Below are 21201 nucleotides of genomic sequence, written 5' to 3'. Positions count from 1 at the left end.
ATACATTTTTTCTTAGGGAGACATAATTTATATACATAAAGTTCACCATCTTAAAGTGTGCAATTCTGTGGTTTTGTGGTATGTTCACAAGATGATGCAACCATTAACATTCTCTAATTCCAGAACATTTTCATCACAACCCCCTGCCGGGAGCCGGTCCATGCTTGCTGTTTCAAGGGACCTGGCATATATGGCATACTGTTCTTAATATGTTTGCTCACCTTCTTGGCACTATGTGTTTTAACCAAGGTCTCTGAGAAAGGTTGTTTCCCCAGGTAGGGATTTTCCCCTGAAGTTAGGGAGGGAATAAAACCCCTTAACTAAGTGCCAGGCAAGTAGTTAACCACTTTAACTACGAACAATCATGCTTAAGCTACATAATCTTTACTCCCTGGAATGGAGATAAGAAACGCCCTAACCTTTGGAATAGAGATTGATAGGATTGGAATCAACTGGTATAAATACAGATGTAACAACACAGAACTTAGAACACAGAACTTAGATGAAGATCCTAGACACAGAACTTAGAAGACAGAACCAAGAGGCACAGAACCTAGACCAGAACCTACACAGAACCTAGAGACAGAACATGGCAAAAGATCCTGGACAGAAACTGGCCTCAGAACCTAGAGACAGAACCTAGTGAGAGAACATGGCAAAAGATCCTGGACTGAACCTGACTACAGAAATTGGCAAGAGAATCTGACTAGAACCTGGTGACTGAACCTGGCTGGAGAACCTGGACAGAACCTGGCTGGAGAACCTAGCAAGGGAACATGGCTACAGAACCTGGCTGGAGAACCTGGAGAACCTAGCAAGAGAACATGGACACAGAACCTGGCTGGAGATCCGAACCAGAACTTCACTGGAGATCCTGAACAGAACCTACCTGGAGACCCTGACAAGAGAACCCGGCTATGATGATCACCTGAAGGCTGCCTCCGTGTCATTCCTTCTTCGCCGACTCCGTCCACACCTTTGGGGACCCCTGGACCTGCTGGAGTTGGACCCCAGCAACCCCCTCCCCCAAGGAAACCCCAGCCCATTAATAGTCACTCCCCACTCCCCCCTGGGACTCCCCCCAGCTCCTGGCAATCATTAATCTACTTTCTGAGTCCAGAGATTTGTCTGTTCTGACATTTTATGTGAGTAGAATCATATAATACATGTTGCCTTTTACGTCTGGCTTCTTTCACTTAGAGCAGTGATGGCGAACCTATAACGCGTGTCAGAGGTGACATGCGAACTCATTTTTTTGGTTGACTTTTCTTTGTTAAATGGCATTTAAATATCCTATCTAATAAAAGACAAATAGGATAATTAACCGTACCTCCAATATGCTTCCCATTGGCTAATCAGCAGAATATGCAAATTAACTGCCAACCAAGATGGCGGCTTGCAGCCACGCAGCTGAAGCAAACATGAGGCTTGGTTGCCCCAGTGATGGAGAAAGCCAAGGTTCCCCGCCTGCCGCGGCTGGGCTCTGAGCTGCACTCTAAGCAAAAATGTTGCAATTATAGAAGCTAAACAAACCCCAGATACCTGCTTTCAGCAGCCGAGGTCTCAGAGCTGGAGCAGGGCCTCAGAGCTAAAGCCGGCTCTTAGCTCCAGTGACAGCTATAGAAGGTAAATAAATCCCAGAATAAAAAAAAAGAAAAAAAGGAGATGTTGGGAGCTTCAGTTGCCCGCCAGCCTGAAAACGGCCCTCAGCCCCTCACCCAGACTGGCCAGGCACCCCAGTGGGGACCCCCACCCTGCAGGGGGTGTGGCCAGCCTGAAAACAGCCATCATCCCCTCATCCAGGCTGGCCAGGCACCCAAGCGGGACCCCCACCCTGATCCGGGACACCCTTCAGGGCAAACCAGCCGGCCCCCACCCATGGACCACGCCTCTATCCTATATAGTAAAAGGGTAATATGCAAACGGAACCTAACAGCAGAAGGACTGGGAATGACTGGTCACTATGACACACACTGACCACCAGGGGGCAGACGCTCAATGCAGGAGCTGCCCTCTGGTGGTCAGGGCGCTTTCACAGGGGGAGCTCTGCTCAGCCACAAGCCAGGCTGATGGCTGCCAGTACAGCGGTGGTGGTGGGAGCCTCTCCTGCCTCCTCAGCAGCACTAAGGATGTCTGACTGCAGCTTAGGTCTGCTCCCCGCTGGCAAGTGGACATCCCCTGAGGGCTGCGGGGCTGCCAGAGGGATGTCTTATTGCCATCTTAGGCCAAATCCCCCTGAGGAGCAGGCCTAAGCCAGCAGGTGGTCATCCCCCGAGGGGTCCCAGACTGTGAGAGGGCACAAGCTGAGCTGAGGGACCCCCCCCCCCCCCAGTGCACAAATTTTTGTGCACCGGGCCTCTAGTATAAAATAAATATCAAAAATATAAGTCTTTGTTTTACTATGGTTGCAAATATCAAAAAGTTTCTATATGTGACATGGCACCAGAGTTAAGTTAGGGTTTTTCAAAATGCTGACACACTGAGCTAAAAGGTTTGCCATCACTGACCTAGAGTAATATATTAAGGTTCTTTGCATCGTAATTTGAATTAGTACTTTTTTTGTTTATTATGTAGGTAGACCACAATTTGTTTATCCACTCATCAGTTGATGAACATTTGGTTGTTGAACCTTCGTTTGCAAGTTTGTGTGTGAAACTAAGTTTTTCATTCTATTGGGTATATATACCTAGGAGTGGAATTGCTGGGTCATATGGTAAATCTGTTTTTAACTCATTGAGGAACCCCCACGCTGTTTTTCAAAGTGGCTGTACCATTGTACATTCCCACCACCAACGTGTAAGGGTTCTAGTTTGTCTCCATCATTGCCAACACTCGTTATTTTTTGTTGTTTTTGTTTTGTTTTTACTATGGCCAACCTAGAAGGTGTGAAATGGTATCTCATTATGATTTTTGTTTGCATTTGCCTAATGACTAGTGATGTCGAGTATTTCAGTTGCTTGTTGATCATTTGTATATCTTCCTTGGAGAAATACCTATTTAAGTCCTTTGCCCATTTTTTATTTTTATTTTTTTAACTGTTGAGTAGTAAGAGACTCAGACTTGCAGCTTGGAAGAAGTTACTAGAGAAACCACCTGATGTCCTGGGTTTTTCATTGTGGAAAGTTTTTGGACTACTGATTTAATCTCTTCACTTGTTACAGATTTTCTATTTCTTCCTCAGTTCATGTTTGTTGTTTATGGTCTTTCTGGGCCAAGAAGGGAAGAACCAGTACAAACACAGGTTCTCAGCCCAAACAGTCCATCCAGCAATGGGCAGGTGGTAAGGACTTGGGCCACAGAGTTAGGCTTTCATGAGTTCTATGCCATATGAAGTTGGGGCTGCTGTAAATACATTACGTAGTAGTTAAAGCCAACATTCTCACTCTACTTTTTCTGAAAATATTGTAGGAAAATAATGGTGATGTGCATATACAAATATAACAAGGAGCCATGAACTGCAAGCCTCAAATACTTTCTCCAGTGGTAGCAGTGGTTGAGCGTTTCTTTTTTTTAAGGGACCCTTCTTGTGGCTCCTGGTTCAAGGATATCAGTAATAGGACAGCCTACAGAACCCTTACAGCTCTCCAGTGGAAAGGGGCAATGGAAATCCAACTTACCATTAGCTAGCTATTGATCTATTGATCTCCCACCCAAAACAGATGAGTATCCTTAAGACGCTAAGACATATTTGTAGTTTGCAAAACCAGGATGGAGAACAAGGAATTTATATATATATTTTCAGTCTGAGTAGTCAACAATTTATAAAGTCCATGTTACCTAGAGCCTTAAAAACTTATCAATTTAGCATTGGTCAATAGAATTTTTTATTAGGGTTTTTTTTATAAAGAGGTTCATCTTTTTTATTTTGTGTTGAAGTTCATTTTTTTCATTAAGCTCATACTTTTAACTTTTTTCTAGTTATAAAGTATTACACAGTCTGTAAAAATTTAGAAAATACAAGAATATAAGAAAGAAGAAACCCACCCACAGCCTCTTAATGTTCTTTTTTGTGTATTTGTATATTAAATATGTATACTCCCCCCTTACATTACTTGGAATACCCCATGTTTTATTTTCACTGTAGTTGAAAACTCTGATAGTAATGGGTTTTTATACTTTCACTTTATATATATCATCCTGAGGAATTTTTGATGCAGCCCAAAGAGAAAAAATGAACAGGTTGCCTCCTTTGCAATTGGAAGGAGAGGGACTTCAAAGCTTTCCCTGCGGAAGGACTGGATAGAAATGCTGTGCTGGTCAGCGGCTCTGTTCCATCTGGTCCCTAAAACAAAGGGTGCCTGAGGACAGGTCCGCATTATTGTCCTCTAGCTGATCTCAGTCCCAGGTCTGGTGATAGCTATTTTTGGATTTCACTTTGTTTTGAAAGTTAAATTCCTGTTGTTTTTAAAACCATGACTATATTCTTATTGCTTGTGTTTACTTTTAGGAATTTCATGTTTCTGAAGATTTTAATAAAATGAACTTTATCAGGACTTACCCAGGTAATTATAATAAATACACACACACACACACACACACACACAATACATGTAGATCTGCATACACAAAACTAGGACACCATCTCATATGATCAAAAGTAGGTTTGGTGAAGGCCTGGGAAGGGGAGCAGGGATGGGCTAGAAAGGTCAATGCAGGAAGCAGAGGGACATATGTGATACTTTCAGCAATAAAGATTTTAAAAATACAGTTATAAAAAATGTAAAAATAAAAATGTAGGTTTTCATATTAACTTTTTAGTTTTGTCACCCCAATTAAATAAGAGGCTATTAGTTCTTTGAAGTTACCATTCTTTTCCTGCTTATTAATATTTAAATTTTTGTATACTATTCCATTTGGGTACATGTATCAGATTTAATTTAACCATTGCTTTATTTTTAAACATGAGTACTGCTCCTAATTTTTGATAATGCCCACTCACTAACATATATGGTAGTATATGTATGTGTATATATGTCTGTGAGTATATATATTTCATATCTATATACGTGTGTGTGTGTGTGTGTGTGTGTCCTTTACTGTTACTCTGACTCTAATTACTTCTATTTAAGACAAATTCATAAAAGTAGAGTAACTGGGTCAAACATTAAAATGTTTTTTTAATGCTCTAGATTTATTTGCAAACCTCCTCCCAGCAATTGTGCAAATTTTGCAATCCTATGAATGGCGGTTGAGAGTGCCTGCTCTTTAAATGTTTACAACGTTACTCTTTATAAATGCTTTTTGCCAGTTTGATAGTCAAAATAGTTCTCAAGTTAAAAATTATTTAAGCTATATTTAATGTTAACCCTTTGTCATCTTTTATGCATATCTGGTTCATGCTTTGCCCATATTCCCAGAGTCTTTTCTAATTAATTTATAAGAAAGAGTTCCTCAGTGCTCCTGCAGCAGCCTGTACAGCTGAGAGCAAGTTAGAAGTTTCTCTGTCTAGCCTCAGACTCCATTCATCAGCCTGGGCATTTACTAAGCACCTGCTCTATGCAAGGTGCTGTATCAGACGAAGTAGACAGGTCACTGCCGTAGTGGCTTACAATTAACCTGCACACTCAGATATTTCACAGGTTTGGTCACAGATGGAACACTTTCCTCATTCTCAGCTCTTATTTTGGTATTTTGGAATATAGAACTTCACAATATTTTGTCTCTATAAATAGTAAAAAGTTACACACAAATTGCTTATACTACTTTTTAATTACAGAAAAGTATAGTTGCTCTTGTTTATAAAGTCTTTTGTAAAGGGCCAGAACACTGAAGTTATGGACAATAAAAAAATTTTCTCTTTTAAGAAAAGACTCCTGCTTTCCGTGTGGAACTCATTGGTAGGTAGGGCTTTTTAGAGCAAAGTGCAAGTCTGTTCTCTAATCTATGATCGGAATCCCTCTTGAGCATTACTCCTTAACGATTGGTAGCCTCTGACTGTCTGCCACGTAGGCAGGCAGCGGGCAGGGCCCTGGGAAGCCCGTGATAGGGAGTCGGGGTAGGGCAGGTTATCTGACACCCGCTCACAGTCGGGCACTCCCATGATGGGATGTTGTGCATCCCCAGGCCAGCCTCAGTTCTCACCCCACGAGACTCGATTCTGAAGGTCCCATTTCTTCCTGAAGGGCGCAGACTTTCCGTTTCTGTTCCTACAGCTCATCAGAACCGGGTGTCTGCGATTATCTTCAGCTTGGCCACGGAGTGGGTGGTCAGCACCGGTCACGACAAGTGTGTCAGCTGGATGTGCACCCGCACCGGGGACATGCTCGGGAGGCACCTCTTCCCCTCCTGGGCTTCGTGTTTGCAGTATCCTTTGAAGGGCTGGGCCTCCGCCTCCTTGTCTCAATGATTAATTTCTGTTCTGATCAGAAATTGTTAATTGACAAAAACATCCAAAAAGTAGAATAAAAAATGAAAAACAAAACAGAGAAAAAATGTAAAAAAGACTAAAAAAAGAGAGAGAGAAAAAGAAAGGAAAAGACAAAAAATAAGATTAAAAAAGGAATAAATTGTTATGTGAGATCCAAAGGCTGAAGGATTCCTGATATTTTACATAAAGTCTAAAATTTGCTTTATTGTTATAAAATTGGTTTATTAAAAATAATTAAGTTACTTACCATTCCCTGCTGGGAAGTGCTGTACTTTTATTTATTTTTTAATATATTTTAGTGATTTTTTTTACAGAGAGGAAGGGAGAGGGATAGAGAGTTAGAAACATCGATGAGAGAGACACATCGATGAGCTGCCTCCTGCACACCCCCTACTGGGGATGTGCCCGCAACCAAGGTACATGCCCTTGACCGGAATGGAACCTAGGACCTTTCAATCCGCAGGCCGATGCTCTATCCACTGAGCCAAACTGGTTAGGGCAGTGCTGTACTTTTAATACAAAATCTTGGAAAACCTAACCCTCATTATTGCAAACCCCTCCCCTCATTCCTTTACATTTCAAAGTGAAAGAAAAGACTTTTTGTATAAAGAAAGAAACAAAAAAGGAATTGATCTCCTAGTAATTGGTTATTTACAGACCCTACAATAGAATATACTAGTAAATACAGTAAGGCTTATGACTCTGGAGCTCATAAATGGGCTATAAGTTTTATAGTTGTTTTATTGTGTATAGAGGGGGTTCATAATTCTTACAATACTCTCAAAGGTGCCTCAGCATCCCTGAAATTCCTGCTTTAAAATATTTTCACTGGTGAATGGAACCTTTCACGTGGAGTTCGCCCTTGCTTAAGGCTAGCAGTGGTAGCTGTGTTTCTTAGTGCCGGCAAGATCAAGGCTGTCGGCATCAGTAGTTCTCTTTCAGAGCTGGACATCTGGCCTAGTGAAATTCCTTTTTTCCATTGAAACCCTTCATAAAAAATGTTTGCTACAAATGAATGTACATAGAACATGAGATATTTAAAATAAGCGTATAAATTAGAACCGTACACTTTAGAATCAAACAAAGGAAAATACTCAGGTATGTTATGTGCTAATTAAGTGTTTCTGTTCTGAGTTAGGCTTTACATATGGACTGGTAGAAATGCCACAGAATCACAGTCATGGCGTAGCCCAGTGGTCGGCAAACTGCAGCCCCTTGAGTGTGGCTCTTCCACAAAATACCACATGTGGGCACGCACGTACAGTGCGATTGAAACTTTGTGGCCACACTCAAGGGGTCAAAGAGCCGCATGTTGCTCGCGAGCTGCAGTTTGCCAACCACTGGCCTAGCCCATCGTTGTCCTTCTGACCTTTAAATAGTAGTATCCTACTGTGTGTCATCTACCAATTTGCCACAAATTTCTATGGCTATGATGTCACTGAGAAAGTGATGAGTAAATATATTTTTAAAACTTAAATTTACCATTGCCCCAAATAACTGCCTTTTGGTTGAATGAACTCTCCACAGCAATTTAAAGTGAACCATCCTCTTTACTTAAAGCTAAATCGTCTAGGGCTTTAGGCCAAAGGAAAGATGGTCATGTCCGTATTATTTCCAGAGATATTTCATGAATAGCCATTTTCCTCCCATTCTTTCTTGCTTTTTTTATTATTGAGTATTTCACTTTTTGTGTTAGTTTAATTTGATTAGAACTACTTGCTCTCGTGTCTGTCTTCTCTGTTAGCTGTTATCTTTTTCATTGCCAAGTTCCAAATATTGCTTAGAGGAATGACAGATACTCAATGAATTCTTGTTGAATGATTAAATATTAATTTTCTCCTTGAGTCCAGCTTACAACTGTTTTCTTCAGTGTTTAAATCCTGCATGATTTTCCGTCGGCTGTGTCCTTTCTCAGAGTTTGAGCATGTGCTTATTCTCTTTAAGGAGAACATTTTCTGATTTACAACTGTGAGATGGATTGTGTTGGAGATCTTTGACTGCTTCCCCACAGATACGATTTTGATACCCAGTATGCTTTTGTTGGCGATTATTCTGGACAGATCACCCTGCTGAAGCTGGAACAGGACACCTGCTCAGTTATCACAACCCTCAAAGGACATGAAGGTAGTCTGCGTCCTCACCCGCAGCTTTCCCACCTAATTTGAGCATATGAGTTTAGTTCTCAGCCCTGTGGTTTCATGAATGATCACCTCCCTATGATCTGTCAGATTGCAATTTGATTGGCCAGACAGGGGATTTAGATCTCCAAGAGTGAAGGCCAAGTGAAGGAAGGGTGCTGGGTTGGGTTTTGAATTGTCAAAATCCCTCCTAGGTTGCTTGTGTGGATCATACTTTCTACTTTGTTTACCATTTTCAATGAAATTATTTTCAGAAGACCTTTAAAATTTTGTAAATGGTAAAACCTTTTCAAGAATGTTAGTGTTTTTAAATTGTCAGTTTCTAGGACACTGAACAAGACTAGTAGATCAATACAATGAAAAGAAATGTATGGGCTGGGTCATCCTCTACTTGGGAAACCTCCCCTGGGAAGGGACTGAGGAAAAAGAGGTCAGGTGGAATTTCATTATTTCTACAGTGCAGTGAGTTGGCAAGACTCCAAGAAAGTGTTTTAAAACTCACTTGGCTGTATTCGGTAACAAATTAGAAGCTTTGAGGCCATCTGGTTTAGATTGAAGAATTGGGGGTTGTTAAAAAGAATTAATGATGGACTTTTATGAAAATAGTGTCTTAAGTCTAACAAGTTAAATGTTCTCCACGCTAAGCAATCTATTTAGGTGAAATCAAGTTTGTCAGACAGGGACCTTGTAGAGAAAAAAGGAGAAAGAACAGTAAATTAGAGTAGACGTGGGCAGGAAAGCACAGCCCTGAGGACACCCCTTTCCGTTTATGACTAAGAGTCTCATGACTCCGGGCTCGTAAGTGTTCTCTGGGTTGCTAGGTTAGAGTGGGTTCTGGCAACTGCTTAGTCATGTTTGTATAGAAAGATCATGTTTGTCTGCTATTAAGCCTCTAGCTAAAGTGTGTGGGGCATAGGTTTAAACAAGGTCAGGATTTATACAAAATTATGCCTGAAGCCAGTTTTGTAGAATACTTCCCCCCACACACACTTTTGTTAAGTTTCTGTGAGAAACCGCTTGTGTTGTTTGCTTTGAATTATATAAAATATTATGGGCTCGTGTGACTGGTTCAGTTTTATTAGGTTTATTAATCATTTTCTTCTAGGTAAGCAAGTTACTGGAATAATGAATTCTGTTGAGAGAGAAATCTATAGAAAGAAAGATTTTCTCAAGGGTTATCTAATTTGATAAGTTTAGCCAATTTGGATTTTTTACCTAAATTTCTGAAATACCTGCAAACCTTTCCTTCAAGACACATAATTTTCTCAAACATAGGCATCTTGGCTGTAAAACTGCCTGCAAGGTCCCAGAGATCTTCAGTAGTCTAGCTTTCTAGCTTCTATGAGATGACCACAGTAAACTTAACGGCCTGTTCTCATTAAATGTCAATGGCTATATTTTTCAAAAGCTTTTTATAGTCTTTTCAACAGCTGTTTTATAATTTTGTGGTACGGAACAAGGAACCGTTTATTGGAACATCTTTGCCCTTTTGTACGTCTTTGATGTACAGCTGAAGACTTTAGTCTTACGACCAGGAGAGTGGATTGCTGTGTCTTCTCATGACTCGTGATGAAGCGTTGAATGGCCCATTGTACAGTGAAGACACATGTTTCCTGAAAGACTCAGCTGTGCTAGTTGGGTCTTCAGCTGTCAGATGTGTGTGCCCTGACATGGAGTTAACTTAACCAATCCTCTCTCTCCCTGCCCCTCCTACTCTCCTCTTCCCTCTCTCCTTCTCTCCCTCCTCCCTCGCCCCCAGGTAGTATCGCCTGCCTCTGGTGGGACCCCATCCAGCGGTTACTCTTCTCTGGAGCCTCTGACAACAGCATCATCATGTGGGACATCGGAGGAAGGAAGGGCCGCACGCTCCTGCTCCAGGGCCACCAGTGCGTGACTGTTCGGGGGTGGGGAGAGAACCCGAGTTTGGGGAAAACGGGAAACTGTTTACAAAACGGCCATTTGAGAGGGCTGACCGGGACCACTTTTAACTGCTTTTCTGATAGTCCTGAGTGTCTGGTGTTCTGTAGCCAAAAGGGAAACGAAGAGCAGAGGGTTTTCTTCCTCCTTGGTCCAAAGGGCACTTCCCACATGTCTCTCCCAGCGAGTCACCCTGTTGAAATAAGCTGCTCAGGCCTGGAGCCCAGGCGTGGACTTTGACCACGGAAGTGTGTGTCATGTGATACTAAGCCATTCTCCAATCGGATGCCTAACTCATTTTCTTAAATTATAAAATGTATTTCATTAAGAAGGAACATGTGGTTTGATGTAGTCGTCTGGCCATTGCTATGACGGTGTAATACTCAGGCTCTTGCCATCTGGTCTTGAAAGGAAAAGGAACCCTTTCCCCTTTGTTGGCTAGGTTGTCACCGTCCACCATAACCAGAGTCAAGCCGAAAAGTAGCCACGGAAACAGTCTCCATTCAAGCCTACAGGCCAGGAGATTGTTCCCCAGAGCCTCCACGGTATCTGCCTGTGTACATGTGTGAATGTGTGTATGCACACGTGAGCATGTGTATGTGCGTATGTGTGCATGTGTGAACATGTGTATGCACTGTGAGCACGTATATGTGTGCACGTGTGAGCATGAGTGTACCAGTAACCTCTGTAGTGTGTGACCACTTGTTATGGTTGGGTTCAGGCAAGGCAGTTACACCTCCTTTGTTCTTTGTTTCTGAACAAGGAGGTAGACCGTGTGCACCTAACAAGGAAATCATGGTGATTGGTCCAGAAAACTGGAGTCATCATCTCTGACCTGCAGTTCTTAAAGATTAACTTGAAAGTAGTGTTTGTTTTGTAGAAACTATTATTCTTATGGTAAGTTAGAGAATGCCAGGTAGTTTACACCGGAGTCCATATTCCCGTCCCACAGAGTGAGTGAGACATGCCAAGGGCTGGTTCCAACGGGGGAGGGAGGTGCGCCTCCCTGGAGGCTGTCTGTTTCCCACACTGAGGCCAGTGCTGGTGTGTCATCCACAGTGACCGGGTGCAGGCGCTGTGCTACCTTCAGCTCACGAGGCAGCTCGTCTCCTGTTCCTCGGACGGCGGGATTGCTGTGTGGAACATGGACGTTAGCAGAGAAGAGGTTAGAGGAGGAAGCGGGCAAGGCTGGGGGCCGGGGGGTGGAAAATCTGTCTGACCTGGTGCCCAGCGAGAGGGGTTCCCCTGTCAGGTACCTTGTGGTACCACCAGCTGCCCCAAGTGGTTGTTTGCCAGATTCTGTAAAAAGGGGTTTTTGCTCAACTGGTTGAATAATTTCAAACAAATTTGGCATAACAAAAGAAATATACAAAGACAACTCTAAGACTTCAAATGAGAATTGAATAATTTCCTCATATCTCTAGGTTGAAAGTTGAACAATTCTGTAAACATTACTAAAATGATAACGATTACTCAGAACACACACATAGTAGTGAGTATGGCAATAGCTATAAAATACTGAGACTTTTTAAAAATGCTAACCTCGACCATATTTAGAACTATCGTATGAATTTCTGAAACGCCAGTGTAAACATGCGGCCACACTGACGTTGGCTCTCTCTCTCCTTCCAGGCTCCTCAGTGGTTAGAAAGTGATTCTTGCCAGAAATGTGAGCAGCCCTTTTTCTGGAACATAAAGCAGATGTGGGACACAAAGACACTGGGGTTGAGACAGGTACGTAACCAACTTTGAGTCACCACCGGGTTAATCGTGTACTCTGTCTTTTGTGTAATTCTTATTTTGTTCGGAATCACACTTCTTCTCCAGAAGTGCTGTTAATTCTTACTTTTTTTTTTTTTTATATGACCATCACTGGTGATAATGAGCAAGACCTTTCCTCGGGCCAGTGAGACTATGCCATGGCTGGTCCCGCACTGGAGACAGTCCCCTAACTGTCCATGGCTGGTCCCGCACTGGAGACTGTCCCCTAACTGTCCCACGGCTGGTCCTGGACTGGAGACTGTCCCCTAACTGTCCCATGGCTGGTCCCTCACTGAAGACTGTCCCCTAACTGTCCCATGGCTGGTCCTGCACTGGAGACAGTCCCCTAACTGTCCATGGCTGGTCCCGCACTGGAAGAGGGGGATGCATAGAAAACCCAAGCCTGCTGGTAAATAGATACAGATCTTTCCCTTTGGGACTGTTGTTAAGGTCACTGTTTCATAGTAGCCGAACACCAAATTAGAATGAATTAGGGCATACAAGCCTCATGCTTTCACAAACTGATAAAAAGTAACAATTTAGCCCTCAGTGGAATACTGTGGCTCTAATAATGTTAGATCATTCCTAAATTGTTCCACATAAATCTACCTGGAATATTTTTAGTAAGCATGTGTAATATTTTTAAGCATCTTTCAAGTATAATTTTTGTTTTTTAAATTAAAAATAGCCTATAGATTTCAAAGATGTTCTTCTCACTAGGTATGCACATATACTAAAGTTCTACAAATATATATATGGCAGATTTGAAGGTAGCCACTCACTCAGGTTTAATATGAATTTGTGCAAGTAAGTAAAAAGGAATGCTGAATGTACTCATTTTATTACTGGTTACACCGCTATGAAGCATTGGCCTAAAACTTGTGGGTGGTAATAAACTCTCTTGGATTTTACTTACAAAATTGTACTCCTGCAAGGTCTAATATGAGACTGTCAGGCAATGCAGGAATTATTTTAGCACTTAAAACTTTCTAATGCTCTGAAAATGGTACCTGAATTGTTTCGTTAGCTATTTCTAACAATGCGTGTCTGGTGGAAACTAGTGCATGTAGTTGATGGGTGAAGAAGTCCCTACTTTTAAAAACATGAAGAGGTTAATTTTACGTTTATGATTAACAGCTAATAGCAGAGGAAATGAACAGGTCTTTCAGTATAAAAAAGTATGTCCGAATCAGTAATAATACTGGAACTATTTTGGAATGTTCTTGAAGCTTTATTTCCAGAGTCACAATTGAAAGACTAAAAGAGATAGTAAAACGTCTGGTTATGCATGTTGGTTTCTTAATGAGGGCATATTAAATTTAAAACCTTATTTCTTAACTTTCCTTTGACATAGGAATAGATTTCTCCTTCCTGAACTCTCTAATCAGTTGGGCTGCTAAGTGAATTTGAACTTGGTTTTAATATTTCTTGACATCGAGGCACAAGATGAATGAACAAAAAGCAGTTTCTGACCGATATAGTAAGGTTGTTTGGAAATCCTTGTCAAATAGTGCAATTGCCCACCTTTTGGCTGTTAACTGCTACATTAACTTGGAATGTTTATAAGTCAAGGCAAGACTTCCCCACTCCGATCCATTCCCCTGCTCTGAAGGGAAACCCTGTGCATTAAAGCAAAAGTGAAACTCCTCCTTTCCCTCCTGCAGCACCACTGCAGGAAGTGCGGGCAGGCCGTCTGTGGGAAGTGCAGCAGCAAGCGCTCAAGCTACCCCGTCATGGGCTTCGAGTTCCAGGTCCGCATGTGTGACTCCTGCTATGACTCCATCAAGGATGAGGAGTGAGTGTTTGCATGTCTCAATCTTACTGTGCGCCTGAAACAGGAAGTGACATAGATGTACTCCTGCCCACATGTTTGTGTCTCCCAATTTCATAGGCGATGTCTAAAGAGAGGATCCTAAACGTGTCCCTCAGCTCTAGGTACAGTCAGGTGACTTCTGAATGGTCCCTTTTCTCTTTACGACATAAGATAGATTTCTCCCCAAAACTTCAAGAAATGATGTTGCTAGGACCAGCCCAGTCTTGAGCCCCCAGCACTCCGGGTGCTGTGTGGGGTGAAGGCCATGTGCACACTGCCGCAGTGGCCAGCTGGTTCTCTCCAGAAGCATTGAATGCTCTCAGCTTTGCTCACCTGTGTGTGGAAATTTAATTACTGGGAAAATTCTAGAGACCGATGGTTTTTTCCCCCCACCAAGATCTGACCTAGAAATCAGTTCTTAACTATTTGTGTTCAGACATTTCTGTCCGTCCCCCATTCTGTCCTGACTCAGGCAGTTCCACTAGGGCAGAACCATCATTTTCGTTCCCTTCCCGTGAGTCATCTTTGAAAGTAGTAGATGGGCAAACCTTGGCAGAGGCCCGAGTGGGAAAGCCAGTGGGCACCATTGGTCGGTGAGTGCTACTCCCTGGCAGCAGAGAGGTCTGGGAGCCTGCAGCTGTCTCGTGCCCACACTGTGTGGTCTCATGCAGGCAGTTTCTCTTCTACGTGAAAGGCTCTGTAAGTACAGCTGACCCTTGAACAATGTGGGGATTTGGGGTGCTGAACCCCTGGCAATTGAAAATCCACAAATAACTTTTGACTCCCTCAAAAACTTAACTACTGGTAGCTTTCCGTTGACCAGAAGCCTTACTAATAACATAAACAGTTGTTTAACACATATTTTGTAAGTTATATGTATTATATACTGTATTCTTACAACAAAGTAAGCTAGAGATAAGAAAATGCTATTAAGAAAATTGTAGGGAAGAGAAAATACATTATAGTACTGGATGTATTTATTGAAAAAATTTGCATATTAGTGGACCTGTGCATCACACCCATGTTGTTCAAGAGCAGCTATATTTCCTTTCTGTTGCTAAGAAAACGTGTCCCTCAGCTCTAGGTACAGTCAGGTGACTTCTGAATGGTCCCTTTTCTCTTTGTTAGTCGGACTTCTCTAGCAACCTTTCATGAAGGAAAACATAACATCTCCCACATGTCCATGGATGTTGCCAGGGGACTGATGGTGACCTGTGGGACCGATCGCATTGTAAAGGTAACCTGAATAATTGTCCCAGTTAACATCTCAGCATAGATTGCTCCCTCGCCATGCTGCGAATGAGCATGACATTTCTAGTCCAGCCTCACTTTCTGATTGGCAAGCTCATCTTCCCCTTTCATAAGCTACCTATAGCCATCTGAAGATCCGCAGTCACAAACTGCATGCCTGTGAGTTTCCACGCACTCGGCCTTGGCGCTTCCCAAGGCATTTCCCTCTGCCTGGCACCCCCATCGCCATCTGGCTGAGCGAGCCCAGGGTTTCTCCTCCCCGCTGATCCCATGGCTGATCCTTTGCTGAAGCCATTCCTTCCTGTGCTACTTTCCTTCCATCCTGGGCAGAAGGCTTCTAGTTGTAAGAAATAGCCACACTTTTTTTTTTCATTAATTCCCACTAACACAGAAACTGAAAGTAACTATTTTATACTTAGTACCACTCTTTTTTTTTTTAATTAAATCTTTATTGTTCAGATTATTACATTTGTTCCTCTTTTTTTTCCCCCCCATAACTCCCCTCCTCCCAGTTCCCGCCCCACCCTCCGCCCTCACTCCCCACCCACTGTCCTCATCCATAGGTCCACGATTTTTGTCCAGTCTCTTCCCACATCTCCCACACCCCTTTCCCCCCCAAGAATAGTCAGTCCATTCCCTTTCTATGTCCCTGATTCTATTATAATCAACAGTTCATTCTGTTCATCAGATTATTTATTCACTTGATTCTTAGATTCACTTGTTGGTAGATGCATATTTGTTGTTCATAATTTGTATCTTTACCTTTTTCTTCCTCTTCCTCTTCTTAAAGGATACCTTTCAGCATTTCATATAATCCTGGTTTGGTGGTGATGAACTCCTTTAGCTTTTCCTTATCTGTGAAGCTCTTTATCTGACCTTCAATTCTGAATGATAGCTTTGCGGGATAAAGTAATCTTGGTTGTAGGTTCTTGGTATTCATCACTTTGAATATTTCTTGCCACTCCCTTCTGGCCTGCAAAGTTTCTGTTGAGAAATCAGCTGACAGTCGTATGGGTATTCCCTTGTAGGTAACTGAGTTTCTTTCTCTTGCTGTTTTTAAGATTCTTTCTTTATCTTTTGCTCTTGGCATTTTAATTATGATGTGTCTTGGTGTGGTCCTCTTTGGATTCCTTTTGTTTGGGGTTCTCCGCGCTTCTTGGACCTGTAAGTCCATTTCTTTCACCAGGTGGGGGAAGTTTTCTGTCATTATTTCTTCAAATAGGTTTTCAATATCTTGCTCTCTCTCTTCTTCTGGCACCCCTATAATTCTGATGTTGGTACGCTTGAAGCTGTCCCAGAGGCTCCTTACAGTATCCTCGCATTTTTGGATTCTTTTTTCATTTTGCTTTTCCGGTTGGATGTTCTTTGCTTCCTCGCATTTCAAATCATTGACTTGATTCTTGCGCTCCTCTGGTCTGCTGTCGGGCGTCTGTATAATATTCGTTATTTCAGTCCGTGTATGCTTAATTTCTCGTTGGTTCCCCAATATAAGATCGAGGGTCTTATTAGTTTTCGTGTAGATCTCATTAAGTTTATCGGCAGCTTCTAAACAGTTCTTGAGAGACCTTAAAAGTGTGGTTCTGAACTCTATATCTTCCTTTGACAATTTTGTCCTGTTTCTTTGTCTCCGCATTTTGTTATGCTTCCTTGGTGCACCCCCTAGTGGTCTTTGTTCGCAGTCTTATAGTTAAATCTTGATTGTTGTAGCTAATTCCAGGGAGGGTTTGACCTCCAGGCCAAGTGGCTATGAGAATCAGCTGTGTCAGCAGTGAGAGAACTTCTGTCCTCTAGGGAGGTGCTAATCTAGCCTTTGCCTGAGGCTATCCGGCAAATGCCTGTGTGCAGGGCTTGGGCGGGGCGGGTCGCACAGGATCAACAGGGTGGGCCAGAGAGAGCAGTTATGGCGGCTCTCAGTCCTGTCCCCAGGGGCTCTGCCTCTCTGAGTCCCAGCAACCGCTGCAAAGCTCGGAGAGAAAGCTGCACTCGCTCTGACCGAAGCCAGACAGTCCCGCTTCTCCCGTTTGAGTCTGGGTCCCTAAAGACTCGCCCGGATCTGGTGCTCAGAGTCTGCGACTCCCTCCCGATTGAAAACAACAACCGCGCCCTCCGCCGCCAGCCTGCTCCGCGCACTCCGCACCTCAGAATTTGACTTCACCACTGCGCCTCCTCTGAGTGTCCGTGTGCGTTTCTCTTTCCTCCTAGTTGTAGGACTTCCACTCAGCCAGCGTTCCTGGGGTTCTGGGTGATGTCCCTTCCGTTTTTTGGTTTCACTTTTGAAGTAGTTGTTCAAAGCAGCAAACTCCGGCATTAACCTATGCCGCCATCTTGGTTCTCCTCTCTAGTACCACTCTTGAGTTGTGAAAATATGACATATATTATTTCATAATAAGGTATAGACTATAGTAGAACATCATTATGATGTAATTTTCAGGTGTCTAGATACTACTGAGAAACTTTCATCACGTTTAGTGTTTTATCACTGTTGGTGTCAGGAGGCAGTTTTGCACTGAAAGCAGAGAATGAGCTCCTTTGGCCCTCCAGTCCCACGCCTGTTTGTGTCAGTCTTGGCTCTCACGGGCAGACCAGGTGACCAGTGCTGCCTCCCGGCGGCTTCTCTCTTGCAGATATGGGACATGACGCCCGTGGTGGGCTGCAGCCTGGCGACCGGCTTCTCTCCACACTGACCCGGGAGCCGCGAGGTCTGCACCTTCCCAGCGGCAGCCGGTACAAGCGCCACCCTTCCCTGTGGCACCACAGTCACCGTCACGTGGACAAACAGGAGCCACTTAAACACAGATCAACACTTTTCAAAGGAAAAAAAATGTAAAGATGTGTTTTGGGGCATTTGTGGACCTACCTGTGGTTCCCGAAGAATGGAATCCCTCCAGCAAAGCTTCCTCACAAACAGTGAGCTGATGTGGACAAGATTGATCTAGCAAATAGAGTTTTAGAGAAAAAAATATTGAACTAAAGAGTTGATGCCTAAAATGTTCTTATAACAACTGTGAGTACACGCACACATTCCCCTGGACCTGCTGGGCCTCCGAGCCCTGTGGCTGCTGTGGGAGCAGGAGTCAGGCGGGCACCTGCTTTACACTTAGTTATTGACACTCATTAGAGACATCTGTTCTCTTCAGTGCCATCTGCACCTAGTATTTGGCTCACTTCACTTGTTTGTCCTGCGGGCAGTAAGCCATGGGCGAACCTCATGGTGGTTGTGAGTGAATTCCTCTATTAACCAAGCAGTCCAAGTTCTTCCTTCCCCTCACACATGCTCTGAGGACAAAATGCTTTTGTGTTGCCACTACCATGGGAGTCACACAGCTGCCTGACTGTTTGTCATTGCAGTTAGTAATGACTGATGGAAAACCCAGCTACCAGCCTGTGTGCGGTGGGAATGATCATTCTGTTCCATGGAACAGCCCAGTCCTCCTAAGAGACACTTTCTATTTCTAGTTCAGGGTGAGCCCCATGATATTGTGGCAGTTAATATACACCTCAGACAAGAACTCCAAAGCTTTTTAAACAATGTTGACTTGTAGTCATTGTAACTAATATTAATTATATTAGTTACATAACAACTTGCAAAATCTGTTGTATCAAATGGTGTTTGAAAGGGTTTTGGCCACTTAGTACCAGAAGGGGGAAGAGGTAGGAGAAGGGGCACCTGCTTTTAGTATTCAGATATTTATTGTTTGTTTTTAACAATAATACATGCATCTATCACTTTATGGCTATGGAAGTGAATGGAGAGAGGCCTACATTTTTTAAGGATAAATTTAAAAATAGCAACAATATTTTTGTTAGTCTGACTGATGGATATTGATAGAGGCTCACTACTGTGTTACTCTGTCGGGTTTGTATGAAGACGACGTTATTCTACCCGATACAAGTAAGGGACTCACCCTGTGTCTAACAGCAGCTCAGAGGAACTGTAACATTTGACAGGCAGTTAAACTGAAATGCCAAATGGCGAAGGGACACACATGCTGCGGGAAAGGGATGGGGTCAGGCACACCCTGTTTTAGAATGATCTGCGGAGAAAGTTGACTTGCCTCAGAAATAAGACCGAAGGGTGTGTTGCTCCTTGTAATTTTTGTATTATATCACCTGAAAAAGTTGTTTTCTCTAAAAACTTTCCCTAGGCTTTCTGCAAAATGTACATTACTAATATAATCTGGAAGGAAAATCGAGTGATGCTAACTTCTAAATGGCATCATTGACTGTTGACTTGTGTTCAGTTAGGGTTCAGCCCCACAAAGGTGCTATCCTGGGGATTTTATGAAGTCCTGAAAGGAAAATAGAATGTGATCAATTCTTTTCCACAATGAAGAGCACTGAACTGTGGTTCCATTTTTCTTTATTCTGTAAAATGTGACTTTAAATGTCTGTGGTAGACTGAGTAGAACATCACAGCTGCTAAGAATATGCCATAGCTTTCAAACTTCTTTTTATTTTATAAAAACTTTTTAATGAAGAACCCCAATGCTCCATAGAGACTAAGATTGTGATAGTGCCTCCCAAGGGGTTAAGCTAATAATATAAATCAAGGAGGAAATGCATATTTAAGAAAGAATTAGAGTGTGGTATCGGGAAAGGAAAGGAGATGTTTCCGTGTTGTCTTCTCTCCGTCTGAGCCTGTTACCATTTTTCTGTATGAAAACACACGTGGCAGCCTTGTCTTGCCTCTGTCACAAACTAAGCAGCAAATGAGGGCATATTTTCTATAGAGGTGGGCAAAAATTATTTTCTCAATTTTACTGACTTGGGCACATAAAGATAGTACAGCTAGGCGTATAGTTATTGCCTTACTTTACTGTGTTCCTCTTAAACGGGTCACTTTAGATAGTTCTTCAAGTAACGTTTACTGGTTTTTCCATTCCTGGGATACTCACGCTCATTTGTACAAACAGGGGTTAAGAAATATAGAATGTTAGAGAAGATCCTTATGCTTAGCCCTAGTATGTATAGGACATGAAAATGCCGATTCTTTTTTAAACATGTTTTTAAGTTGCCCTTTATTAGTGCAGGTGATGGAGATATCTCTATAGCAATAGGTGGAAACATTATTCATTTCATTGTAAATCTCTGTTTGCTATGTCCTAGTCCTGTCCTGCTCCTGGTGGATATAAACAAACATATTGGTCTAGACGGTGTCACTTTGTCCTCTCTGTACAGAATTCAGTTTGTTCATGTCCACATTTTTAAGTTGAAACTGGCCCAAGTATGTAATAAACTCGATAGTGGCTCACACCCAAGGAACTATTTTCTAAGATCAGTTTTTTTAAAAATTAGTTTCTACTTCCATTACTGGATCTGATATCTCTTAAAATGTAAGAAACTCAGTTACTATTAATGATAAACCATCTGCTCATTATAAATGTGAGGCTTAACAAATAAGTAAGACATGCTATATTTATTCATTGTGAGCAGATTACTGAATGCCTACTCTATTTTCTGCAGTTTATTATACAGCAACTCTTTGAGTAAGTTGAAGTTTAATTGTGCGACAAATTTGCATTAGAATATACCACTTTAAGTGTTTTTCTCTATAGCCTTTTTGACTGGGGAGTCAGGGCAATGTTGAATAGTACATTTTGTCCCTGTACTAGCTATGTTTCTATAAGATATGGTGCCCTACGGATCCCAGAGAGCTAAAAATCTTTGTCCTTTGCTCCTATTTGTGGGTTCTGTTTTTGTGGGGTTTTTCTGAGAAAATGTGTACAATAAAATATTCCTTGCTTGTTACTCTGTTGCTTAATTTAGCTTTTGTTGTTTGATCTGGACACAGGGCAATAATAGTAGCTGCTATGTGTTTAGCACCCTCGGTGTGCTGCCTGCTCTGCCGACTTTATGTTATTCAATCCTGGCAACACTTCAGTCATTATTGTCCCCATTCACAGATGAGAAAACCAAGAAGGTCCTGTCTGTCTTTCTGTCTGTCTGACTTGAAG

The 21201-nt window shown here is 42.5% G+C and overlaps 1 protein-coding gene across 1 annotated transcript in view; it reads left to right on the top strand.

Annotated features, from left to right (window-relative positions):
• Positions 1 to 20995, top strand: part of WDFY1 (WD repeat and FYVE domain containing 1) — a 41550-nt gene extending 20555 nt beyond the window's left edge. The window contains exons 4-12 of the mRNA XM_059703332.1: positions 4448 to 4502; positions 6153 to 6303; positions 8379 to 8491; positions 10265 to 10391; positions 11482 to 11587; positions 12055 to 12156; positions 13848 to 13978; positions 15125 to 15233; positions 17872 to 20995. Coding sequence (XP_059559315.1) covers positions 4448 to 4502; positions 6153 to 6303; positions 8379 to 8491; positions 10265 to 10391; positions 11482 to 11587; positions 12055 to 12156; positions 13848 to 13978; positions 15125 to 15233; positions 17872 to 17931 — 954 coding nt within the window. The 3' untranslated portion in view covers positions 17932 to 20995. The remainder of the gene's footprint in view (positions 1 to 4447; positions 4503 to 6152; positions 6304 to 8378; positions 8492 to 10264; positions 10392 to 11481; positions 11588 to 12054; positions 12157 to 13847; positions 13979 to 15124; positions 15234 to 17871) is intronic.
• Positions 20996 to 21201: the final 206 nt, after the last annotated feature.

Source organism: Myotis daubentonii, chromosome 7 (genome assembly GCF_963259705.1).
Source record: "Myotis daubentonii chromosome 7, mMyoDau2.1, whole genome shotgun sequence".
Classification (NCBI taxonomy): domain Eukaryota; kingdom Metazoa; phylum Chordata; class Mammalia; order Chiroptera; family Vespertilionidae; genus Myotis; species Myotis daubentonii.
Note: the sequence above shows the minus strand (reverse complement) of the source record. Positions and strands in the feature narration are given on the sequence as shown.